Source organism: Zootoca vivipara, chromosome 1 (genome assembly GCF_965207765.1).
Source record: "Zootoca vivipara chromosome 1, rZooViv2.hap1.1, whole genome shotgun sequence".
Classification (NCBI taxonomy): Eukaryota; Metazoa; Chordata; class Lepidosauria; order Squamata; family Lacertidae; genus Zootoca; species Zootoca vivipara.
Window position 1 is genome coordinate 8,179,931 of NC_142582.1, and position 27,628 is coordinate 8,207,558.

At 44.9% G+C, this 27,628-nt stretch overlaps 1 protein-coding gene across 2 annotated transcripts in view; it reads right to left on the reverse strand.

Annotated features, from left to right (window-relative positions):
• NRP2 (neuropilin 2) overlaps positions 1 to 27,628 on the reverse strand; it is a 214,894-nt gene that overhangs the window by 114,479 nt on the left and 72,787 nt on the right. For both annotated transcript variants that reach the window (XM_035137736.3, XM_035137744.3), the window contains exons 3-7: positions 20,897 to 21,078; positions 12,275 to 12,505; positions 10,461 to 10,616; positions 8,925 to 9,094; positions 6,443 to 6,598 (exon numbers count right to left, since the gene is read on the reverse strand). In XM_035137736.3, coding sequence (XP_034993627.3) covers positions 6,443 to 6,598; positions 8,925 to 9,094; positions 10,461 to 10,616; positions 12,275 to 12,505; positions 20,897 to 21,078 — 895 coding nt within the window. The remainder of the gene's footprint in view (positions 1 to 6,442; positions 6,599 to 8,924; positions 9,095 to 10,460; positions 10,617 to 12,274; positions 12,506 to 20,896; positions 21,079 to 27,628) is intronic.

Consider the following 27,628-nt stretch of genomic DNA (forward strand, 5'->3'; position numbering starts at 1 on the left):
CTGAGCACCTTATTTCATCCTGGTTAATTTCTACAGATAACATTTTTTTATGCTTGGTTTTTTACTGCTTCTCCTGCCTCCTACGTTTTGGGTGGTTGTTCTGCGATAATCATGGTTTTAATCCAAACCACCCTGGCTGGCGATTCTGCGCCAGAAGTGTGGAATGTAAATATTTTAAGAACTAAAATAAATTAAATAGACCCCTCTCAAAAGCTACAAACATGAGTTTGACCAAACTGCGGGAGGCAGTGCTAGACAGGAGTGCCTGGCGTGCTATGGTCCATGGGGTCACGAAGAGTCGGACACGACTAAATGACTAAACAACAACAACAAATTAAAAACAAAATTAAAGCCCTGACTTTTAGGCTGTTTACATAAATCAGTTTGTTGCATATAGAACAGTGCGGTGTAAGCGAGGCATTGTAAATGGACTTCACGTAAAGGCTGCCAGTTTGTCTCGCTCTCCGCCTGGCAGTGAAAGTCCAGATACTGGACATTGCTGAGGTGCGCCCTGAACTTTTATGCAATGTCTCTCAGGAAGCTGAGCAAGGCCAAGTCCAGTTATTTCTGCTGGTCCCCTATAAAGCACTTTGGCATATTCCAGTTCTGGACATACAGGAGAAGGTTCCTTCAGCCAGGGACATTGGGATCCCCCGACGCATTCATAAAAACATTTCTAAAGCAGCACACACCCCACTTCCCAAACTTAGGTCACAGGGACCAAGCCTGCTGAGGGCTGGCAATAAGGATGGGAGCAGTGGCAGATTTACAGCCAGATCCCATTGGGCATGGTGCTAATGTCTGCTCTCCTTTCTGGTACAAAGGATTTGCCTGGGCAGCTGTGGACAGACAAAGATGGAAGGAAGTGGTACGACAGCTGCCACCCCGTTGGAATTTGGAGGTTATTTGGGGGTGGGAGATGCGCCGAAGCCATTCCACCTCACCTGCTTTTTGAAAGTGGCAGATTCACCCATCCCTTGCTGCCAGAAAAGCACTTCCAAGCTGAGAAGGAGGACAGCTTGGAGTCTTGGATGGGTGGGGAAATCAACCACCGCCTCCTTGCTCATGTTGGGCACTTCCTGGCTTGGGTAGAGGGGCTGCAATGGTAGTGGCTCTCCTCAAATCCAGTTCTGGGGGGTGGGGAGATTAAGAGGGAAAGGGAAAAGAGAGAAGATTTCCTCCTCTTTGTCCCCCGTCGGATCGCATTTGTTGTAATGTATTTTTATATGCTTCCTGCAGCTCTCAAGGCATGGCGCTAATAATTTAAGTAAGGTTTGTCTTTTCCAAACAGAATTTTTTAAAAAAAGCTTTGCTGGGAGTAGAAGACACCCAAGATGGGTGAAAACACTCTTCTCTTCCTGAAGGACCTGAAAAATGTCCAGTGATGCTGATGGCAAAGGTGAGGTTTGGAGAATTCAATCAGTTCAACTCAGGTATCAGATGTGCAAATTCCTTTCCACCCCACTCTGTCCCTCCTTCTCCCCGAAAGCAACATTGCTCTTTATGAAAAACAGCACGGCCATCCCCTTCTGCTGAAAGCTCTCATTCATTTTGTTTTCCCTCCTCTTTATTCCGCTTATCCCTAGTCCCTTGCCTTTGGCGCACTGCATCAAGACTGCCAACAGCCAGGGAATTGGAAGTCCGCTGGCCTTCACAGCTTATAGAAATCCCCAACAACACCAGTTCTTTTTCGCCTCCCTTGGTACAAGCAATGACTGAAGGTGGGGGCTGCTCTCATACTTTCTGGGGGAAATATAATCTTTCGTTTCCAGCTCTGCTTCATGCAGCTCTCCCGGCCTCTTTACCTCTCTCTGTCTCAATTTCTTTTATGAAGATGTACGGTAGATGTTAGTTGACCTGTCAGTAGCACCAGTTAAATTTGGCTCTGAGCCCAACTTACAGATTCAGCAGAGAAGGGACTCACTGCTAGCTACAGAGACACACACATAGGTATGTCTCTCTGTGTGTGTGTGTGCGCGCACACACATATATACGTGCATAAGTGGAATTTGACAGAGTCCTCCTCTATTCCCTTTCCCTGCACTCCATGGCACCAAATCACACTGCGGCAGAATTGACAAATCTCTTTGGCATGGCGTAGCTATTTCAATTTGAACCATGCAGAGTGCTGCACCGAGGCACCACAAAAGAAACCCAGCGTGGAATCTGTGCATTCAGTTCAGAACTTTTGGGGCTTCCTGACAGGAGAGGAAAGCACCCTGGAAGAATGAGAGAGAGAGAGAGAGAGAGAGAGAGAGAGAGAGAGGTTGTGCAATCAGCTTCCCCCAGCGAACAACAACACATTCAGGCCATTTTCGCTTAAACCAGCTTCTTCATTCCCTGTACCTGAACATCAACTATGACAGGCACCCCCAAACTGCGGCCCTCCAGATGTTTTGGCCTACAACTCCCATGATCCCTAGCTAACAGGACCAGTGGTCAGGGATGATGGGAATTGTAGTCCAAAACATCTGGAGGGCCGAAGTTTGGGGATGCCTGAACTATGATGTTGCTCTACCTCTGCTCTCTGTCCCATGTTTCACACATGATTCAACTCCCTCTGGATTTATTTATTTGAAAGATTTCTATCTCAGTAGTACAGTGGTACCTCTACTTACGAATTTAATGCGTTCCGAACGCACATCCGTAAGTCGAAAAAATTTGTAAGTCGAATCCGAAAGGAATGCATTGGGAGAAAAAATTCGCAAGTCGAAGCAACCCTATCTAAAAATTCGTAAGTAGAAAAAAATCCTATCTAAACCGCATCCAAGATGCCAGACGGAGCTCGGTTTGTAAGTAGAAACATTCATAAGTAGAGTTATTCGTAAGTAGAGGTGCCACCGTACTCCCAGAACAATTTTGAAATAATAAAATGGGTGCGAGAGAAAGGATTAAACAGTGACAAAAATAACAAAAACAGAGGTAGGCGCAACAAATAAAAGCAGTCCAAAGTCAATGGGTTTAGTCACCAGAAGATCATCGACCTGCCAGAAGAAAAATGTCTTAAGACAGAAGACAAAGGTGTGAGATGTCATACAGAACTAAAGAGGTTGGGAGTCCCAAAAACTAGGCATAGTCACAGAGGAGGCCAAGGTTAGCCTTCTGGCAGCATTTGGAGGGAGATGACTCACGCCTGACTCTTCTCTGCTGCAGATCCCATGCCAATGTTTCTCTCCCCCCAAGTGCCACACTGCCCTGCCCTGCCCAGGATTCCATATTTGCTGTCAAATGTCTAATTCCAGCCTGAGGCCAGTTTAAAATAGGGGCATATTTTGTTTAAAATGGAGGAAAAAAATCTTGAGTTTGGTGGGTAGGGAGAGAATAGCTTTGAAGGAAATTAGATTTCTGGATTAATATCAAAGGATGGGGTTGCTCAGCTGGGACAAATCAGCTTTCAAAGTCCCTGGCTTGTCCCTGGCTTGCTCCAGATGAGAGCAACCAGGGCTTCCCATACTAAATGGGCTACGAAGAGGAGAACCAGATGTGACAAGAAAGACTTATCAAAACCCACCTCACATCTCCGTTTGCTGTGAACGGCAAATTTCCTACAAGTGACAATCTCGAGTAATTTATGGCCTTTTCTTCCCGAGCATGATTCTTAACTAGTTCTCCAGATCTGCGAATGCTGCAGATATAATCTCACATGAATCATCTCCCTCCAAATGCAGCCAGAAGGTTAACCTTGGCTCAGGTTCACCCAAAGGGCTGATGATGACAGCTCTAAGGCTTATTTCCCTTCCTTTAATGAGATCTGCATGGGAGTATATATATGTATATGAATAGTTGGGTATCCTAAATGTAACTAAGACAAAACAAAGGCAGGTGGGTTCGGTGGGTGGGCATTAAAGGAAGGAGGGAAAGACCACATCCCACCGAAAGCCACTTGAGCATCGTAGGTGCTTTAAATCGTGGCGCCCAGAAGAAACAAAGCATGGACTGAAGCAGGGGGAAATCTGCAGCCATTGAAAGACGGGAGGCAGAGCAGCACTCAGAACACCTCTGAAAGTAGAGGTCTCACTTCCTCAAGCCACAACTGGAGGCCTAAACATCACCTCTGATAACTGCAGTGTGTTGCTTCTTCCCTGCCCGGGCTGCCATTTCATCGCAACAAACTCTGATCAGGAATACCACATTTTGAAAAAACTAAGCTGTTACTCCAAGGAAAGGAAACAATTAGGGCTGGGCGGAATATCAACAGAGCATCCAAAACCGGTTTGAAATCCATATCGCGATATCGGTATCATAATTTTTGATCATTGAGCGTGCGTCTGTGTGCTATACAAAAATCACAATGTGGGGGAAACCACGAAGCCAGCCAATGCCTCTACTTAGTTCCATCCTTATTTCAAACACTGTGGTACAGTGGTACCTCGCAAGACGAATTTTTCGCAAGACGAATGCGTCTTGCGATCTGATGGTGACTCGCAAGACGAGTTCGTTTTGCGAAAAATTCGTCTTGCGAATCACGGTTTCCCATAGCAATGCATTGAGATTTAATTAATGCGTTCCTATGGGCAAAAAAAGAAATTTCAATGCATTCCTATGGGAAACCGCGATTCGCAAGATGAATTTTTCGCAAAACGAATTGACTCACGGAACGAATTTAATTCATCTTGCGAGGCACCACTGTATATTGGTATGTTGCGATGTCTAGCTGGTGATATACCACAAAGTTGAAAACCAGCTCCATCCTTATTTTAGATATTGCGGTATACTGATACATCGCAATGTTTAGCTGGTGTTATATCGCGATATTGAAAACCAGATACTGCCCAGCCTGAGAAACAATACAGCAATCTTTCCTTTGGCGATCCACAAAAACAGTCCCACTTGAACCCCCAGCTCTGGATTACAAAACTAAGAAGGGAAGGAGCTTCTTGAGTGGAGTTGCTTGCCTCGGGATCGCAGACAAACAAAGAAGAAATAAAAGAGGAATAAAAGAGTGCAGAGAGGCTAAACCTGCTATCGCTCCTAGCTAGCAGCCGCTGCATCTTCGAGAAGCTTCCCTCCCTCTTAGCTGAAAGTGGGTTTGCTCTGGCAAATTTTGAATTCGTGTTCTACAGTATTCTGCAGCGGAGAGCACCGAGGGTCAGTTCGGAAGCGCCTTCACAACAAAGGCAAAGATAAATGACAGCTCCGTGCCATCCCAAGAGCAGAGACAGCTTTATTACAAACAGCTGCACTCCGTGAGGGGCCTGCTCTCTCCGCACACCTGCCCAAAGCACAAAGTAAGTGCCTTCCCTCTCTCTCCCCCCCCCACTGAGCAAACACTAAGCATTCGGAGGTTGAGGGATCAGCAAGGGTCAAGACAGCCGTATTTATAGACAGAGGAGGCACAAGCAGAGAGAGTTCAATGCATCACTTCCAACCAACGGGCGCTGCCGCCGCAGCAGATCCCCTATCCCTGACAAACCGAATTGCTCCTCGTTATTTATCGCCGAGCTTTATTCTCTAGGTCACTGTGATCCCCCCCCTCAGGATTTGCGCCCTTTCATTTTCTAAGCCTCAATAACTCCTGAACTGCAGTTTCATGCGGTTTTGTGATTGTTAACCCAGCATGTGGACGGGGCTCGGGCCATAAATGCTCAATGAATCTTCTACGGCAAAAGCCGGGCTGCAGAAGCATTTTCTCCTTCATTTGCAGTCCACAGGCGTACCCGCAGGCTCTCTCCGCTGAGCAAGGCACAACAGCAGCCAGAGTTTCCCCACCATTGTCAAGGAGGAACACTGTTTCCTCACCCCTCAAGAGGTAATAAAGATTACTTGGGGAGGGAGGGGGGGCGACAGCTCCACGTTTTGCATCTTGGCAGTAAGTACAAACGGGGGGGGGGGAGCAGCAGAAAAGCAACAACTCAAGTTAACTTAGACCAGGGATGTCCAACAGGTCGATCGGGAAGGACTGGTCGATCCCTGGGAGGTTCAGTAGAGCACCTGGCCCCGCCCCCTCTCCCCTCGCTGCATTTTCTCCTTTTCTCTTGAACAGAAGACAGAGTTTTAGCTATGAGGCAGACTGCTTTCCACAGCGATATATTGGTGAACGGCTAACACCCCACCCACCCCGCCATAATTTTGCCAGCCCCCCCCCCCAACGGAACTTTATTCCCTGAACCCCACTAAAACATTGACCTGAACCACAATAAAACAGGGGTAGATCACTTCCAGTTTTTAAGTCTGTGAGTGGATCGCAGTCTCCTAGACGATTTAGACCAGGCATCCCCACCCAAACTTCGGCCCTCCAGATGCTTTGGACTACAATTCCCATCTTCCCCGACCACTGGTCCTGTCAGCTAGGGATCATGGGAGTTGTAGGCCAAAACATCTGGAGGGCCGCAGTTTGGGGATGCCTAATTTAGACCTTCCATTTGACAATCAACAGAATCCTTTGCCGTCTGGAATTATTATTTGGGGGGGGAGGGGGTTGTGGGGAAGAGGAAGCACTTACCTTGTGATTTTTCCCATGGCGGTACATCATCCAGTCCTCCCCATTTGTGCTGACCTCCAGTTTGTATGACCGGACATAGTAGCCGTTCTGGGTTTCCCTGGAGATGGCACCCTGAGTAGCAATGGCCGTCAGCACAGTCAGAAAGCGGAGGTCCACCTGTGGGCGGGGGAAGGAGAGGGGAAGAGGGCGAAGGAAGAACGACAGGAGTTTCACAAGTTCAGCGGTAATCAGGTAGACCTGCTCTTTGCTTGAAACCTTTTCAGAAGCAGCGTCTGCAGATGCCAAATGGGACAAACATGCTAATCAGGAGGGTGAGAACTAGGAAGCCAACGACACAGAACTTGCAGTGAGCACATCCTTTGACAGCAGTCGTGAAGACATAAGGGTTTGGTCTGAAGGTACATGAGGCCACCACTGTTCCGAAGGTCTAGGACAGGTCAATGCCTGGATCGATGGGCATTGATCCCATGTACACTGCCTTGGGTGCCAATAAAGGCAGTCTATACAAATGGAATCGTGAGCCACGATGGATCTCAGAGCCACCAACAGCATACAATAGTGTAGTGTGTTTTGCTAAAGGCATTCTCCAGGACTCGCCATGTTGGGCTGCAGATGCTTCAAGAAGGATACGTTTGAAAGCAGGCCTGGGGTTCGAGTGCTCAGCTGGTATAAATTAGTATGGCGGTATTTCATTTCTAGTAGATCACTGTGACGCAGCTGTAGCTTTTGCCACTGGCCATGTTTAGAGTTGCCTATTCTGTCTAAGCTCTGTTCCAGTATAAGAACTTAATAGGATCAATTTTCAGACCAGCTGAGTTAACATCCCTGGATGTGGCAGCCCGTGAGCCATAGATGGAAATGTTTTCAGCCTGCCTGGTTTTGTTGCAAGGTTCATAATTGAGGGAGAGAAGCACATTTTGAAAATGCTTCCCGTCCTGCTTCCCCCTCCCCACTCCCCATTGCTTCGTCAAATTGAACTGTAAACATCTCTGGGATGAAATCCTTACTATGCCCCTAAAAAAAATGCCCAGCACAACTGTGTACCAGCCTCAGTTGCAAGCCATGATCAAAATTATGCATTGGAGTGGAAGTAATCTGAGCAAAAACAGGCTGTGTGCCCCTTTACCATTATGTCATTAATCATACAGAGTGGGACCGCCCCCAGCCCCCTGATGCCTTGCTAAGTCTGTTGCAAGCAAACGCCGGCAGATTGCAGGAGTGAAAAAGCATTTTCTGGTTCAGGCAAGGCATGTGCTAGCATTGTGTTGGGAGGAGCCCCTGACCATAAGCTGAATAAAGGACTTTGGAACTTTGGCTTTGATGTTCTTAAAACCCAAATAAAATCAAAGCTCAAGCTAGAGAATCTCCAGCCAAATTAAGCTCTTGCCTCATTTGCAGTGGAAAAGAGGTCAGCATGCATTGGTTATTTTTTGGGGTGTGTGTGTGTGTCTTTTCACGTGTAAGATTAAGTCACAGTGTCCAATTTGTGCTTTTTGGAGATTTTTAGTGATACAGCAGCTTATCAAGGCATGCTGGCTTAGGAATTGAGCCATGAAGATTCAGACAGTTGCTCCATTTGTTCCAGTACTTCCAATGTTGAATGGCCTTTAGCACTTCCCACCACACGGTTCTCCATCCAATCCATATGACTTTTTTGCTGCCATGAACTGGTTCTGTGCAGCCCATGCCAAAGCCTTCCTTTTGTACATTCCTGCTGGTTTCCCCAGCTGCTGGTATGCACCAAGATTCCCCAGCAGAATAAATATTGTTCTAGCTGTGCTCTCCTAGCACATGCGGGAAAGCCCTGCTCCTTTCTATCTGTCGCGGAGTCGACGGGGCTTGTAAGAAGCGGCAGTGCGCTCCCTTCTCTTAGCCCTCTGGAAAGCCCATCAAGGCTCGGGGGCCACCAGGTCAAGCCGAGACTTCTGCAGGAATGTTAATGTTCTAACAGTGCTGCCTTCAGTTCATGAAGACAAGAGTCACGCCGCCTTTGCCAAACAGCAGCTCAATGCCCTCCTGCTGATTCCCAGCATGCAACAAGGAGATTCTACGAGCTTCATGTACTGGGGTCAATTTGACAGCATGGTAATCAGTTTGGTTTAAGGAGAAAGTGTGTGTGTGTGTGTGTGTGACCTGAAAGTCCAGAGGGCAGGGGCAGCTCCCTGCCAAGACAAACCATGTGTCTAAACAAAGACACTTGTTCCCCCCACATCACCCTGCCAAGCCTGCTTCCATGGACACACAGCATGCCAGCCCATGCCAAGCCAAGCTTTTCATAGAGGAGAATGCTAGCTGGGCACTCTAGCTGGCCATGTGTTTGTTGACAAAAACTTGAACATCAGATCTCACCAGTTGCCTGGCAATTCAACTGTTGCTAAGCCAGATATTATGGTTTTAGTACCAGCCTTTCTGAATCATGCTGCTATCCCTCCTTAGTTACCGAGTGCCGCTTGCCCTCTGCCCTGGAGCTGGGCATACATACCTGCAGGAATTCCTTGTTGTTATCTACATTCGGAGTCCACCCGTTGTCATCACTATTGAGCCGGCTCTGCTGTGGGGTCCACCTGCCGTCCGAGTAAGTAGAGGAGGCCGTGATCTGCTCGTTGGAGATTCGGCCGGATTCCATCCCCAACGGGCTGTTGCACTGAAAGTCTAGAGCAGGTGGAGAGTGAATTAGAATCTGTGCAGCTCCACTAAGGGAAACACCGCTAATGGCTTCATAACTTCCTTTCAAATAAAATAAGAATTAAAAAAACATGTGTCTGCAAAAATGAGCACAAAATAGAATTGTCTCTATGCACCTATGAAAAGCTGATGAAATATTAATGTTCAGAAACAGCCACGGAAGAGCTCGCATCTGGAGCTCTATCAAATCCCTTCTCATCTGCATCAAAGTGCTGCAAAACTATTGCTGGCCGGGAACGTTCTTGCCTGGCAATCTCCTGCAAAGTGCAAGGAAAACTGGAATTCTTCACTAAAAGCCTGAAGAAAGCCCTAAATTTTCCAAGTGTAATTAAAGATATTGCAGCTGTGCATACCTAATTTCCAAATCATCTCTATAAATTAGGTGGTTCCCCCCCCCCGGCAGCATTTACAGGTTTTTTATGCTGTTTGTCAGGGGTTGTTCTAGCAGTGAGCATTCCCTGACAATCGCAGAAGAGAGGCACACTGGCTCAGGCAGCATCCTAGAGCCCTTACTGCAACCTCAGACAGGATATCAGGGGGAGGGATCAGGGGAAGTGTCTAGCGGGGAGATGCCTCGCCCTTTTAAGTTCATGCCTGACTTAAGACATTCCAAGGTACGCAGGCGCACAGGGAGGGGTGGGCTAGGTACCACTACAACAGGGGTGGGCATCCTGTGGCCCTCCAGATGTGATTAACTCCAACTCTCATCAGTCCCAGCCAGCATGGTCAATGGTCAGGGATTGTCATAGGATTTATAGCCCAACAACTTCTGAAGTAGCCCAGGCTCTGAACCCATGACATAAAAAGAAGATTTTTTTAAAAAAAACTGAGATATGATGTCACACACTAGAGGAAGAGACAACTGTTAACATTCAAATGGTTCAAATTCATGCTTTTTCAATATGGCTTCAAGTGCCTTCCTTCCTTCCTTCCTTCCTTCCTTCCTTCCTTCCTTCCTTCCTTCCTTCCTCCTATACAGAGCATACCTCAAACGCCAATCTGAAGCATTTCTAACAAATTTATTTCGCAAAATTTTGACATTTTAATTTTGGGTTTAGGGTTTCCATAGCAATTTCTAAATCTGCCGCTGAAGCTTGGGTGTTAGCAGTGAGCAAAGATAACAAAACAAGTAAGAGAGGCTCCAGACAACCACATTTTTTTGAGTTCTGCCATGAAATTAAAATGGAAAAACTAAAAATAATTCTGAGGTGGGGAATTCAGAAAAGTTACCCACATGTGGCTACATTTTTTGTTTTATTCAGGGTCCTCAGTGCAGAAACTGGAACTAGAGGAATACTGGCGAACGCTCGAACTGAACAAGAGGCCAACTTACTCTCTGGCACCTCCTGCGGAACTAAGTAATAGCGAGCAGAGAAACCATCCTTGGCCACTGCCAAATCTGTGTGGAACGTGAGTGACAAGATGCCAGTAGTCGAGTGGATATCCGAAGGAGTTTTAGTGCCACAGTACCTGCCAATCAAGGGGCCAACTGCAACAGAAACAGAAGAGAAGCACAACTCTGAGTTAGATAAAGTTCTTGTCATCTTGCCTACTTCACTCGGGAAGCATTGCAGGGGCAGGAACAAGCCATCCATATTATCAGAGGCTCCAAGATGAAAATAAAAACGTCTGGGGATGAAAACTCCTCGCATGTGCACCCTTGTGCAAATTAATTGAAACAAACAATGTAGTTTATTGTACAAAACTCACATATACATGTACAAAAGTCACACATACGTCAATTAGTAACGGATATGACCTCCGCTATTTTTAAGCAGCATTTGAACACAGGTTGGCATGGAGTCTACTCGTTTCGAACAGTCACTGTTGATTTTCCGATCCCTGTACCGCACTTGAATCAGCGCCTGAATGAGCTTCTCCATAGTCGTACAGTTTACAGCACGGAGGCAACTTTTGCATATAGCCCACAAATTCTCAATGGGATTTACGTCCGGGGAATTCCCTGGCCAATCAAGTACCTGTATTTGCTGCTCTGTCACGAATTTCTTCACCACTTTCGATGTGTGTCAGGAGGCTAGGTCCTGCTGCAATATCCCAGTACCGCCAGGATGCCTCTTTTCCAGCTCTGGAATAACTCTCTTTCGTAGAACCTCAATATATTGTGGTGAGCCCATCATTCCTTCTATTGGCTGCAGGCTTCCAACACCATAATAACTGAAGGTTATTTTGTGGGTGCTTGACAGACTGATCGATGTGGCATAGAAAACATGCTTTGCTTCAATTAATTTGCACAAGGGTGTCTCTGTACCCCAGATTTCCAAGAGCTCTTCTCTGAAAGCATAGCAGCCTAAACAGATGCTTAAACTGTTGCGTAAAATGCTGCCTGCTGCAAGTTTTGTGCACAAGTCAGTAGTCCACCATAAATTTCACCAGCCCATCTACCTACAAACATGAATGGGCCATGAATGATTATGGTTGCAGTCCTTGAACTCAGTGGTGCATAATTCTGAGCAGACATGCCGGGGATTATGCAGTAAGGAAATCAGATATAGAGAGCTCTCCTGCCTGGTCGCCTGGGGGAGGTTCTTATTCAACACAAGTAATCATACATGTTCATGCCATTGAGAAGCCTAACCTTCAGCTATTTTCACTTTTAGTGCATACGTTGTTTCGCTAGCATGAAAAATTCTGATTGATCAATTGATGGATAACATTTCTCGGCAACTTTTTTTATATATAAAATTGTGCTCAAGGTGTCAAACAAACCCTTTCTGTATGCAATCAATGTAGAAAATTGTCTATTCTATACTTTTCTGGCTAAGGGAGTCTCTGAGATCAGAGTACTTCAGAGAACTCTCAAAGATGCCAACTTTAAATCTTGATGGTCTGATTATACGAATCAGGTTGTTTTAAGGCCTCAATGTATTTTTAACATCACCTGAAGTTATGCTGAACCAGTAAGGGTGCAATGGCGGCACAGGAAATCGAAAGGAACTCTATCACTGTTCAATTTAAGCTCTGGTCCCTGCCAAGGACAAGGCAACGACATGTGAGATTGGATGGAGCCGTAAAGTGTTAGCAATTTATGACCTTTATGGAATTCTGCAGACTCAAAATTGATGCTGTTAGTGTGACAGTAGCCAGACACGGAAGAGAGCCTTGGCGATACATCACTTTAATCCTTACCTTGAGGAATACCGTCCCAGATGTCCAGCCAATCATACTTGCAATCCCCCTCCCCGACTTGCAAGGGGTCGTGCTCCAGGTCAAAGGTTAAAAACTGAAGGATGATCTCCATCTTTGGCTTGGCCATGATGGTGAAGGCACAGTCCAAATTGTGAGGATACTTATCAGGAAATCCTGGGGATTCAATAGTACCGTTCGAAGTGGTGAAGTTTCTGGAACAATCTTCAGAGCCTACAGCGAGAAACAATGGGACATTAACATACTACATCAGCGTTAACAGTAGCCAAGCTGAGAGGCGTAATTCATAATTGTGTGTGGTGTTTTTTTTTAAGCACTTAAATCCCTCATGCAGAAAATTGCTACAGCCTTGCAAAAGTATTAATTATTAATATTACTGTCCCCGTTTTTATTTTCCATCAGAGTGGCAATTAGCAAAGCAGCCTTACTTAAGTGACACCTGAAATCCAGCATCTTAAGCATTATAAAAATGGAACATAAATAGTCGCAGCTTGCACAGTGGCCCGGCTTTAAACGTTTTTTGGGGGTAGGAATGAGGGATTTGGTCGAGAGGACAAACAGAACCGCCTTTCTCACTCGTCCATGCTAACCACCAGAAATGCAAGTTATTTGCATCCTTATGGAACGCTCTCAGACTGCCAGCAGCACAGACAATATTACCACTTATTTAGCGGTGAACCCAACACTGCCCTCCATTGTGCCACAGCAGGCTAAGTGCCTTCTGTTTCTTGCTGACCCAAGGTGCCTTGGGGGGAGAAAAGGGTTGCATTCTGTTCAGGCTATGACTGCATAGAAACTATCGCTCTTTAGGGACCAGACAATTAACAATTGAATTCTCTAGCCCACGGGTCACTGGGAGGGGAGAGGAGGGGCTGGAACAAGGAATTTTACAAGACCCCGAGGTTCCACTGCTTTAACAGAGGATTAACTTTCACAACTATTCCGTCTTTTGTTTTATTACACAGACGTTGCTCAGAAAAACGCACAGTTCCAACTGTGAGCAATTCTTAACACACTGCTAACAACCACCACACCAGAGCTGCATGGGTGTGTACTTGTGCTATATTTTAGGAGAGAGAGAGAGAGAGAGAGAGAGAGAGAGAGAGAGAGAGAGAGAGAGAGAAGATTCGGCCCCTTTAAGGGAGATGAAAGATGAACAATGGCAATGTTAAACTAATGGCTATGTAGATTAATTTAATCAGATGACTTTCAAAATGAGTGGGTCTTAATTGGATTGCCTGGCAATGTAGACTCTAGTTGAGCAGCTTAGATATAGGCATCTGAAAACAAATCACCAAATTTGCTAACACAACAAACCACACGTAATAGGCTTCTTCTCATTCTCCTTTCATTTCAAAACCATTACTAAAGGGCACAGAGCAGAAGACCCTGCATGGCCTGTATATACTTTGAATATGTAATTCAGAGATAAAGTGCTTTGATATTTAAATAACGTTTTGTATTCCTAAGGGGAGGAGTTGTTTTGATTTCTTTATGTGTGTGTGTATATATATCGCTATAGATATTGGATTCCACAATGTAAAGCAGCCTTTCTGAAAGTTGGGTCCCCAGATGTTGTTGGGCTACAGTTCCCATCATCCCTGACCACAGTCTTGCTAGCTAGGGTGGGTGGAATTTGTAGTCCAACATCTGGGAATCCAAGATTGAGAAAAGCTAGGAGTGGGAGAGGAGAGAGAGGCGGGAGAGAGACAGACTGTCTGGGATGATGAAGAATAAATCTTGGGATATTATCCCAGTCACTGAATGACTCTCTAGTAAACTACCGGGTGACCACGTGCATTTGAATTTCTCAGTTTTGTCCCAGGCAGTCAATGCCCTTTTCAAACTGAGTAGTTTTCCCTATGAAGGAAGTCATGATCGCTAAGAACACAACACCTCTAGGGCTGGGCAATATACTGATATATCACCCATAACCAGTTTAAAGTCCATATATCATGAATTGTTGGAACTGGGCAATATATCATCCAAATCCAGATTCAAGTCCATATCATGATATTGGTTTCATAATTTTGATCTGGCAGTATTATATCGTGAATCATAATTGGGGGGGGGACCATGAAGCCCGCCAATGCTTCAACATCAGGGGTCAGCAAAGGTTTATCTTGCCTGGGCCAGACTGGTCCCGCGGAGATCCCTCACACACTCCTGCGATTTTTGGCGTCTGCGCAGACATGATTTTCGGCACCGCGGAAGTGAGTCCCTGCGCCACGCCGGTTTAGCACAGCGCAGCACGCAACTCGGGGGCAGCTCAGGGGCCGGTCAAACGACCTCCCCGGGCTGCTTCTGGCCCATGGGCCTTAGGTTGCTGACCCCTGCTCCACATAGCTCCATCCATATTTCAGACATGGTGATATGTCAGTATGTTGTGATGTTTAGCTGGTGATATATCACAGAGTTGAAAACCAGCTCCATCATTTTTTCAGACATAAAAGCATGTTGGACATAATCGTAGGTGGGAGGAAGGTAGGAGAAAAATTCTTGGAAAATGAGACTCGGCAAAGACTTCCTTCCTTCTTGATCAACTGCAGAACATCCTTGGCCAGGCATCCCCAAACTGCGGCCCTCCAGATGTTTTGGCCTACAACTCCCATGATCCCTAGCTAACAGGACCAGTGGTCGGGGAAGGTGGGAATTGTAGCCCAAAACATCTGGAGGGCCGAAGTTTGGGGATGCCTGTCCTTGGCAAATGTAACAAAGGAGTCCAAAAGTAATTGGAGGAGGCCAAAGGACATTATGTAGCCACATGACTCAGTTCTATTGCTAAAGCTAAATAGGGCTGGACCTGTATAACACGAAACGAGGAGAATATAAAGCCACTAAGCTCTTAGGAGAAACAGTAGGGTTGAAGTGTAATAAATAATAAGTAGCTTGAAAGGTTGTTCTGAGGGTTTCTTGCACCTACAGAATTGAAATGGATATTATTATTATTATTTTAATTTATTATCCGACCTTTCACCCGGAGGTCCCAGGCCAGGTTAGAACAATTTGAAATACAACATTTAAAATGCTAGCCTGCCAGCTTCTCTTTGCGGTTGGTTCACATTTGTTTTCCTCAATATACAATTAGCTACACATGTATCTGCAAACGCTAGGAAGCAATATTTGTGTTAGGGCTGGCACCCAGTTGAATAAATCTTGGTTGATTAGTCATAGGGGTTTTAATTAAGTATTGATTAAAACTGCATAAATTTGCATATAAATAAAACAAACAGTTTGAAACAAACACTCTATTTTTAGATGGTGGCAGGCATACATGACAAAGGCGCCATCTTTGATGAGGCACCCCCTTCCACACGACAGAAGAAAGTGGAATATCTCCTACAACAAGGGGCATGTTTCACCTTACAGTTTGTACAAATACTTTGAAAGTAATGTAATTTTAAACGAAACTCTGGTGCCTGAAGATTCGAGAGCACTTTTCTTTAACTGACTAAAAGCAGTTTTGAGCAGTTAAACTCATCAGTTAGTTAGCCAAACATTGCAATCCCGACCAGTGTAAAATGAGGATGAAGACAGCTTCCAACAGTTCCACAATCGCAACAGCACTTCTTCCTATCCACACAACCAATTCCGGCAAATGGGAATTGCGGTGGAACATTTCCCCCAGCAAGCTGCGTTCCAGAGAAGGCGGCACAGCTGATACAGGAGAAAACCAAGTATAAACCAGTCCTGCAGAACAAAAATTCTCAAACTCTGGCACAGTGAATTTTTCTCCATGTCACGAAAGATATTGCTCAAGCCTCCCCAAATCTAACCAGAAGTCCAGACATGCTGATTTTATTAAACTCATGCACTAGCACTCAAGCGCTAGCACAGGGACAAGAAATAAACAACATGAACAGCAGTCCACAAACAGAAAAACAAATACAAATGAAACTTGCCAGCTGAACTGGAGATGGAACAAAAAATATGCATTTTGCACCCCATCCCCCCTCAATAAGGCTAATAAAGACGAAGGAACTGCCGATGTGGGGAGGTGAGTTCATTTCTCAGCCTTGGGGCAAGTGGTATAAAGACCCAGTGCCTTTCCACAATCATCTTCACTTTGCCTACAGCAGGGTCCAATGACTTCTTAGCTAAGTGCCAACTACTCAAATTGAACCCAGAAGCATCCCGAAGGCCAGTGCAGCTGTAACAATACTAGTTGAATATGCATGTGCTGACTCACATCTTCAAGGAAATGCACAGCAGCAATTTACAGTAGTTGAACCTTCTGAATTGCCTTTATGGGAAAATCTATTTACGGCACTTAAACAGTGCTGAAGCCTGAACTTCATGGATTAGAGTTGGAAGGGAAGACCAAGTTCAAACAGGACCAGGAAGGCCCAAGTTCAAATCTTCACTCATCTGTGAAGTTCAATGTGTGGCAATGGGGTGGTCACTCTATCTCATTGCTGTCATGAGAATGAAAGGGGAAACCCATCACTTCTGCTACCCTGAGCTTGCTGGATAAAGAGCAGGTTACAAATGCAATTAAGAAATGTATTTAAATATATAACCCATGGGTTTTGCAAAGGTATCAGGTACACCTACAGAACTGATCCCAGAACTATAACATCACACAAGAGCAGACTCACCTAACAATAAACTAGTTACAGGTAGGTAGCAGTGTTGGTCTGAGTCGAAGCAAAATAAAAAAAATCCTTCAGTAGCACCTTAAAGACCATGCACACAAAAGCTCATACCAAAATAAAAACTTAGTTGGTCTTTAAGGTGCTACTGAAGGAATTTTTTTATTTTGCTAACAATAAACTATTATCAATACATGAATAAGCCTTGATTGCACTCCCCTTCCTTCTTCTGGGCACAGCCCTAAGGAGAAACTCAGAAGCTTTAAGTTTCATTCTGAACTAGCTGCAGTTTAGTGTTCTGTACAAACCTGTTTTTTTTAAGTGTTAATTATGGTTTACTGAAACAAGCTGTTCTTCAAACTTTAGTTTATGAAGCAGGTTGGTTTCAATAAACCATAGTTAGGATTTGCCAGAGTTTAGGTTCAAACTCTAATCTGAAAACTAAATCTGTTCCTCGCTGTTGTGCAGGAGAAAGAAAAGGGAGTGTAGGAGCATGCAAAACCAAGACTCACCCAGGCTGATTCACATAAAAATAAACCATAGTTTAATTTCAAATGCAGTCTGAAACTCAGCTGAAGGCAGCTTATACTTTTGCCAGAGTTTGAGGTTTTTTGACACACCAGTGATGGATAATGGTCATTCACCATGTTCCAGGAACAAAAGCCCTATGCCATAGCTCATTCCAGAAAACTCTGGTCTGGAAGGCACACGAGGGACAGGAAAGATTATGTAAATTGTGTAAGATCAGCACCTGCAAATTTATTAGCACCAACCTATGCATGGACCACAAGGGACCCAGGTGGCGCTGTGGGTTAAACCACAGAGTCTAGGGCTTGCTGATCAGAAGGTCGGCGGTTCGAATCCCTGCAACGGGGTGAGCTCCCATTGCTCGGTCCCAGCTCCTGCCCACCTAGCAGTTCGAAAACACATCGAAGTGCAAGTAGATAAATAGGGACCGTTCCGGCGGGAAGGTAAACGGCATTTCCGTGCGCTGCTCTGGTTCGCCAGATGCAGGTTTGTCATGCTGGCCACATGACCCGGAAGCTGTCTGTGGACAAACGCCGGCTCCCCTGGCCTATAGAGCAAGATGAGCGCCGCAAGTCAGACACGACTGGACCTGATGGTCAGGGGCCCCTTTACCTTTATGTATGGACCATACAGCGGAATCTCGTGTGCCTCTGAATTTATGCTTCCACCATTCATTAAGGTTTCTGAGTAAGATCAGGAAGCTTGTTTGCCCCCCTTCTCTCTCTCTCTCTCTCTCTCTCTCTCTCTCTCTCTCACACACACACACACACACACACAGAGAGAGAGAGAGAGAGAGAGAGAGAGATTCTTCATGTTCTACTTGTGACATAAACCTCCTGTACTTATCCCATGCAAGATGCTAGGAATGGAATGTCTGGCAACCCAGAGCACTTAAAAACATCGTCTCACCCACGCTTGCAGGCACAAAAATTCTCATCCCCACACCCACCCATCTGACAAATATTTAGACAGAGCCAATTTAAAAAGGCCTCTGATTAGCTTTTCACTTTCTCCAAGAATAGTTTTGTATTAGAAAGGCGTTATGAATAGTTCCTCTTATACAGAGCTCAAGAGGCGCCCGTCTTGCTCCCCCGATGGCACTGCCAACAGCAGCCCGTTTCAGCCAGCATTACAACCAGTTGCAAAACCCTTGGCTTCTTGAAAAGAGAAAACACAAGGCTATTGATCTGTGCTTGAATCACATATTCACAGGAGAGCGGGGTGGGGAGAGACCTCACTGCAGATCTAAGAGAGGAACACTTTCGCTTAGCCTTGACTTTAACAAGCTTTTTAATAAATGCCACAGAGAAAAGATTGAAATACTTTATTGTCACTTGTATACAGTGAGATTACACGAGCTCCCCCACTTAGCTCACTTAGTCTTAATTCCCCTCGTTTACTGACACACACACACACCAAACCCAAAAGTCAGTTGCCCTGTTGTCATAGCTGCCAAGTTATCCCTTTTTTTAAGGGATTTTCCCTTATGCTGAATAGGCTTCCTCGTGAGAAAAGGGAAAACTTGGCAGCTATGCCTGTTGTTATCTTTTCATTCAGCAGCCTAACAGCCCACAGATAGAAGCTGTTCTTTACCCTGTTGGTGCGTGCGACTAATCATACTTCTATATCTTCTGCCCAAGGGCAGGAGATCAAAAAAGTGCCGGTCAGGGTGTGAATCATCCCTGAGAATATTCCTCATTCTCCTGAGGCAATGTTCTTCCGCGATGCTATCCAGTGGATTCACGGGACAGCCCATAATATCTTGTGCTGTATTCACCACCCTCTGTAGGCACTTCCTATCCGTTGATGTCAAGCCAGCGTACCACACCGTGATACAGTATGAAAGGACACTTTCTATTGTGGACCGGTAGAAGGAGATCATCAAATGCCGACTGACATCGTTCTTTCCTCATCTCTAAGGAAATTGAGTCTCTGTTGGGCTTTCTTAACCACCTGGGTTGTATTGATTTTCAAAAGATGCACTGTAGTTCTAGACCAGGCATCCCCAAACTGCGGCCCTCCAGATGTTTTGGCCTACAACTCCCATGATCCCTAGCTAACAGGACCAGTGGTCAGGGAAGATGGGAATTGTAGTCCAAAACATCCGGAGGGCTGAAGTTTGGGGATGCTTGTTCTAGACTATACAAGATAATTTAATGAAGAAGCTTGCTTTCCATGCCATGGTAAAAAATTAAAATAAAAAATAAAAACACACAGTTAATACTGTACATTGCTAAAATATTTTACATCCTTGGAAATGTTGTGGAAACAGATTAGGGAAGGGATGTAGCACAGAGGAGGGAAACTTAAAACAGACTGTGCTGATATGGCCTATATGGCTAGGATAAGGACTCTCAAACTTTGTCTCTGTGAATCTTTGAAGGATCAAAGAACACCATTCTGTACATTTTTGTTCACCGCTTGGATATTTCATGACCGAGCGGTTTATAAATTTCCGCATAAAATCAATGAATGAAAGTCATACTTTCTGTGTTTACATTAGCAGCTCACTGAGCTTAGTGAAATGCAAAGAATGACTCATGCTTTCCAGGATACAATAAAGTAGATTATATATTTAAATAAAGCTACCTTATCTGTTACATGTTTTAGGGCAGGCATCCCCAAACTTCGGCCCTCCAGATGTTTTGGACTACAATCCCCATCTTCCCTGAACACTGGTCCTGCTAACTAGGGATCATGGGAGTTGTAGGCCAAAACATCTGGGGGGGCCGCAGTTTGGGGATCCCTGTTTTAGGGCTTTTCCAGGGAAGCAAATCATTCTGGACAAAAACATTGGGGAGGGGATATTTGGGTTTTTTTTCCATATTAAAACCACAGCTTGTTCCATCAGGATATTCAAGTAAGTGTAAAAAAGGTAAAGGACCCCTGGAGGGTTAAGTCCAGTCAAAGGCGACTATGGGGTTGCGGGGCTCATCTCGCTTTCAGGTCAAGGGAGCCGGCATTTGTCTACAGACAGCTTTTCCGGGTCATGTGGTCAGCATGACTAAACCCGCTTCTGGCGCAATGGGACACTGTGACGGAAACCAGAGCACATGGAAATGCCGTTTACCTTCCCGCCACAGCGGTACCTATTGATCTACTTGCCCTAGCATGCTTTCAAACTGCTGCCTTGGCAGGAGCAGGGACAGAGCAACGGGAGCTCACCTCATCGTGGGGATTCGAACCGCTGACCTTCTGATCGGCAAGCCCAAGAGGCTCACCGGTTTGGACAGCAGTGTACATAGGGTTCCACCGCAGCCACCCATCCAGGCGCTGACCAGAACTGGATCTGCTAAGCTTCAGCAAGTCTGCTTTATCACATGCCCTCAGACCATGCCCTAGAAGTTGTTCCATTGGGCACCAGTTCTGTCAATCAACATACAATGAGGAGAAGACAACTTGGGCTCAGTCAAGGCATATGTGACAACTTGGTTGAGGGGCATCAAGGAAAGTTTGGTGTCTTCCTGAACAGTTAGGTACTGACCTGTCTTGTAGATCTCATAGCGTAGAGAGAAGCCAGCACCTTGGCGTGCATAGTCTGAGGTGAATTTAATATAGAGAGAAGGGCCTGATGACGTGATGGTAGGCGGAGCAATGTTCCCACAGTGCTTGCCCAGAAGGTCAGCTGATTCACTGTCTCCATCCCGTATCTCAATAAAATCGTATCTGTCAAGGGGGAGAGAAAATAAAGCAAGAAACAATTAAGAATGAATTAATGAATGCAAATTTTATCAGTGGATTTGAATGGTCCGAAACTGGAACGATTTATGGAACTCGGTGAAACATCAGGGAGATCCTGAGCCCAGGGGAGAGGAGGGGGCGTATCAATTTTAAGTGTTAAATGTTATTATGATATAAGAATCTCTATTGGAATTTAGGGGAAATCTTTGGTAATAAAATTTAGGCTAAAGGGAAAAAATAGAAGATTGAAGGATGGGAAATAATTTTTTTGATTGAAATTAATTGATTAATTATTGGTGGAATATAGTTGATGTTTTTAGAATAGAATAATGGAAAGATAATGATAAAAGGTATCAGATAGAATTAAGATGTAAGATGGAAACTGCCTAAATGTAATTCTAAAATGGACCGAGGGAGAGGGGAATCGAGGAAGTCAACAATGTTAAGTAAAACGTAACAAATGATGTTTTTCTTTTTTTATGTTTTATTTTTGTTTTCTTTTTCTTTTTACTATGATTATTTTTTGTTTTGTGTGTTTTTGCGTGTTTTTGCTTTTGTAATGTTGTTTTTGGAAAACAAATAAAAATTATTTGGGGGGGGGGAATCTACCATGAAAATATAGTTCCATTTTACAGATGGCTTATACTTTGAACATGTTGATTTATCTCATCTGTCGTGCCAGTCACAGCTCTATAAAACGTTTCTTTAGAGGTATTTCTTTACACATTAAGCAAAAAGCATTGTATTCTAATTAATAAGTTATCACGCTATTTCACATCTGACCTCCTGCGATCAGTATACAGTGGTACCTCGGGTTACAGACACTTCAGGTTACAGACTCCGCTAACCCAGAAATAGTACCTCGGGTTAAGAACTTTGCTTCAGGATGAGAACAGAAATTGTGTGCCGGCGGCCCCATTACCTAAAGTGGTACCTCAGGTCAAGAACAGTTTCAGGTTAAGAACGGACCTCCAGAACGAATTAAGTTCTTAACCCGAGGCACCACTGTATGCTGATTAGAATTCACTTCATTTGCTCGAAATAGCTTGAAAGCAACAAAACTTTGAGAAATCTGCACTTCTGCTCATTGTATTCAAAACATTTCATCATCTGAATGTTTTAGATGCCCAATGAGCTATTGTGATGAATAAAGTTTCATAGCCATCATAATCTGTAAAACATACAGAGCCAAAGAGATCTCTCGCTCTCCCTATGGTTCATAAATCTTTGGCCTTGCTATTTACTTATCTATAAAAAAATCGCTCCCAACCCCTTCTTTATAATCCAAGCTGCTTGTCTTTGCCGAGTCTTTGTGCGCAACATTCATAATCCGCCACAGTAGCTTGTCGTTCATTAAAAATAAAAAAAAACACTTTTTCAAGCGCTGTGGCTGTAAAGGCACGTTCGGAACTTGCTGCAGCAAACAAGTGAGCTCATTTTTGAGGCTCAATTTGAGCAGGGCAGTTTATAGAGCAATCTGAAACTCCTAAAATGTGCCAATGCTCTGGGAAGAGTTTTGATGGAGAAGAGGCACTCACTGCCCAGTGAGGAACACCAAGCTACCATTGGCGACATCCTGGGTGGTATTATTATTCAGGAAATTGCCAGCCCTTCACCCACAAGTGCCGAGGCAGGTTACAACAATTAATCCCAATCTAATGGTGGCCAGTGGAAACTCCCCAATTGAGTGTAGGGTTTTGGGGGAGGCAAGAGAAGACAGTTACCTGCTGAATCCTGAGCCAGCAAAATCCTGTTTGTGACAACAGCAAGCCTAATATGAGCCTCTTCAATGCCTGGGACCTGGCACAGAGGAGGGGAGAGTTTTTCTCTGCCCTCCCTAAGCTTCCGTCCTGGCCGGGATGAGCAGAGATCTCCTTCCTCCTCATCACGAAGATCTCGCTTTCCTTGCTGTGCCTTTGTTCTCTGCCTCCAAGCACACAGCTGATCATTCTTAGGCCACGTTCAAATGCTCATCAGGTTGTCTGTCACTCACCGTGGTCTCACACAAATTTCTCAAGAAAGCCCATGGTGGAGTTCTGGATTTGAAGAGTGTTGCCATATGCTTCTTACAGATAAGTTATCATATCCCAGCAGCGAAGCAAACCCCAAGTTCCTTGTGTTAATCAGAATGTGCAAGATTACTCGTATACAATTATTGTGTGTGTCCTTAACAGGTATTGTACAGACACAAATGTATCAATCTAATTATTTGAGAGGAAGGTCTATGTAAAAAGTTACGGTGCAATCCAATCCATGTGTGTGTGTGTGTGTGTGTGTGTGTGTGTGTGTGTGACTAAGCTGCACTAAGAAGCTAATAATAACAATACTATAAGCTTAACCAAGTCTTTAAAAGTCTTTCTTTACCCTTCCAGAGAGAGCAATACAACAAGTGAAATGCACATGAACAAAGTATCTAACCAACCATTTTGGCAGGTGTTGGTTAGAAAATACTGAGATAACAGAAAGCAACTAGCAGATACCGTAAAGCACAAGGTGAAAAACCCACAGGACTGGTTAGCTATATCAAGGTTGATATGAGAGTGGGTGTAACTCATATTTTCAACCCCGTGCTTAATATTTCTGCGATATTGCAGGAAATCATTCAATCAGGGAGCAAAGGTTATTAGACAAGCTGTGTAGGCAACAATAATTACAAAGTCCATTTTAAACTAAGCAAAGCGCTAGTGAAAAGGCTTCTGGGATCACAATCAATCAATTTCCCTCTACTATCCATGACAAGAGGATAAAAGAGGATATTCTCCTCAGAATAAAGGAGTGGACTGTGGATGTTCATTTTGCTGGCATATTCTTTCCAGTTCATCTGAATACCACGCAGTCTAGTGGACTCTCTGACATAAACTTCTCTCCCCTCCCTCCAATTTGTACTAACGTGTCATACATATTGTAAGCACTTTTTGCACTCACAATAACATCATTTGCAGGAGAAGGCCAGTAGTCTCCCTTCCTGTATTTATTTGCCTTGTGTTGACCCGTTAAAACAGCATGTTACCAATCTGCTCCTCAAAGGGGCAGAGGAGGAAAGAAAAGTGATACACTGGCAGGATTCTGGCTTTGTCACAAGATCCTCTATCTGCAAATCAAGAGTTGAAAGGAAAAATAGCTTGTTGGACAAGAAACAAATCTCATGTGACTCATTCCTTTTCCTGCAAGACACAATGCCAAGCAACCACTCTAAACAAACTTGCAGGGACTCAATGTGCTACCAGAAAGGCCGGCCGAGGGAGCAGTCCTCATTTCAGTCCTTTCTGGGAGTTAATCAGGCTTCACTCCAGAAAGAAATGCCTGAGGCACATATACAGTACTCTCTATCTATAGGTTAAATTCACACACTCCGCTAATAGATTTATCTTCTGGCTTGGTCAATAGCAGGAAGTATCCCCACCCAGTTCTTCTGAGCCTGTAGAGACAGAAGATGTCACCCCTCAGCGTGGGCTGCGTGGCAAACATCTCCCAGGATTAGATTCAGCTCTCTGCCTCCCTCCCAACCCACCAGCCAGGATAGGGGCCTAAAAGGTATGTCCCTGAAGGATGCAGAAGGGTAGTCTGCTCTACATTACAAGGGATGGCCCTCAGTTGAGTGGCACAATCAAGATGGGAAGCGACTTAGAAAGGATGGGAGACACCAGGACAACACTTTGGGGCAGATGTCCAGGGACCCCCAGAGTAGAATGAGCACCAAATGCAGGAGAGCTGGCTTGCAACATTTGGAAGTTAGCAGAGTATTGAATACGGTATTACCATGGGGGAAAGTCCCACCCTGACCCCACTAAGACCCTTAAGTCCAGAATCTAAAATGACCTAACTGCACCAGTTCTGCAACACTAGTAGTTAAGTTCAGGATGTGTGCATTGCCTGCCATCAAGAGTCAACATGAAGCTGCTCAATCACAGGCCTCATTCATCTAGACAACCTTGCTTTAGTTTGGGGACTGGGCAATTTATGGCCTCGGGGCACTCTCTGGAATCCTAAGGATCCTTCTTGAAAATAAGTAATAGTGATAAGCGAGCAAATTCCCTTTGCAAACAGGTTTGGTGTGGTGGGAAGACAACATACAGCCTTGGCTGCCCAGAAATCATAGAGGAGAATGTGCTGAGACTTAAATACCTTTTTAAGGAAGTACTAAATTTCCTGCCATACAATCTGGAAGTGCTCATTAGGGACAATCAGACACTGGTCTCAGAGTAAAGGAACAAAATGCACTATCTTCTTACCATTAGATCTAAAGTGCAGCATGTGGAAGGAACACCCCCCCCCCTGCCCAAAGCTAATGCAGACTTGAAACTGCTGCCAATCTATAATCAAGAATCCTCTCCAAAAAAAGGAGGAGAGTCATCCCTTATCTGGTTTCTCTATGGGATGGTGATAGCTGCTGCTCGGCAAACGCTGGGGGGGGGGGATGTCCTCATGATGACATGAGGTGATGATATATGTATCCTCACATCAGCACTAGGAACCTAAAACCAAACCTCACAACTGCTGTTATCCGTGCAGCAACTCCCAAGATAGGACCAGTGCTTTTTTTCTTAAAAAACATTCAGGGGTACTCTCGTTTTCCTACTCCTATTGAAATATTGCCCCTCAATGAGGCCAAACTTAAGATTCACAAAATGTTTAGGCGTATGTGTACCCCTGTGTATCCGCCAGAAGAAGAAAAGCACTGGATAGGACTGCTAGCCTGCAACCCTATGCCCACTTACCAGGAAGTAAACTCCAGTGAACTCAGCGGTAGACACATGGTTTGACATTCATTGTGTGTTTCTATTAGGTACTAGGGACCCAGGTGGCGCTGTGGGTTAAACCACAGAGCCTAGAGCTTGCTGATCAGAAGGTCGGCGGTTCGAATCCCTGTGACGGGATGAGCTCCCGTTGCTCGGTCCCAGCTCCTGCCAACCTAGCAGTTCGAAAGCACGTCAAAATGCAAGTAGATAAATAGGAACCGCTACAGCGGGAAGGTAAACGGCGTTTCCATGTGCTGCTCTGGTTCACCAGAAGCGGCTTTGTTATGCTGGCCACATGACCTGGAAGCTGTACACCGGCTCCCTCGGCCAATAATGCGAGATGAGCGCGCAACCCCAGAGTCAGTCACGACTGGACCTAATGGTCAGGGGTCCCTTTACCTTTACCTATTAGGTACTATGTAAAAAAAAAAAGCCTTCAGACACTGGGTGCATTTTGGGAATGTGAAGTTGTTGTTTTTGGTGGTGATGCTATTAGCACTAGTAAGACAAAGCCATCTGCTTGATCTTCCAACTGTTTTGATTATTTGTATGTGCTTTCCAGAGACATGGAAGTTACACCATATTTGTCAACAAGCCTCAAAACCAGCAGAAGGCATGATTGAGACTCCCCAACCCCAATTCTAATTGAAACGATAAGATTTTTAAAAATCTGCTGATTGACAGTTTACACGCAGAAGGAAAGCCAGATTTTGTCATCGATTTGCTACATAGCTAGATTACACATTGGCTCCATCCTCACATCTCTCCTACTGCAGAGGAGCCGATTCTCGACAACAAATGTTGCACAGGCATGTGGAAATTAATATGCAGCAGGGTCCCCCAAAACTAGTATTAATACCCCACAGCTCAGCCCAGCAACACACAAAATATTCAACAACAACAGGGGAGATTTTGGGAGGAATCAATGAATAAAACACAAGGCCTCCAAACCAACTAAAGTGAAGTCCCACTGATTTCAGTGGGGTTTAAATTAATCACCACTAATTCGTACCATCCTTTTAAAAAAAATGGAACTGAATCATAGAGGACATTGTGACTTACTTCCATGGCATAGGTAAAGGTATTATTGGCCGAGGGAGCCGGCGTATAGCTTCCAGGTCATGTGGCCAGCATGACAAAGCTGCTTCTGGCAAACCAGAGCAGCACATGGAAACGCCGTTTACCTTCCCGCTGTAGCGGTACCTATTTATCTACTTGCATTTTGACGTGCTTTCGAACTGCTAGGTTGGCAGGAGCTGGGACCAAGCAACAGGAGCTCACCCCGTCACAGGGATTCGAACCGCCGACCTTCTGATCAGCAAGCCCTAGGCTCCGTGGTTTAACCCACAGCGCCACCTGGGTCCCTGCATAGCATAGGCAGGAGGCAAATCTCCTACAAATGTGGGGATAAAGGACTCTCAGGATAGGAAGCAGGCTTCCTCCTACCTTCCTTTCTTTTTTTTAAAAAAAGTAATTATGTGAAAAGCTAGATATATCAGAGAGATGAGATGGGAGGGGGATGGACAATGATCTCTATGTCCAATATATACCAATTGTGACACCTATATAAACACAGCTCCATTTTCTCGCCCTTGTTTTTTCGTCCAGCTCCTGCAGTCTTCATTCACTCAAAATTCTTCAATATATATTTTTAACACCCTCCTAAAGAGATCTGCATGGTGAGAGACAGCCTCTGTCATGAAATTACTGCTGACAGAGGATGCTGTCTGGCACCTGGGTAAAGATTATGTGCATTTCCTCAATTGGGGGGGGATGGGGGGGAGGAAATTCCCAAA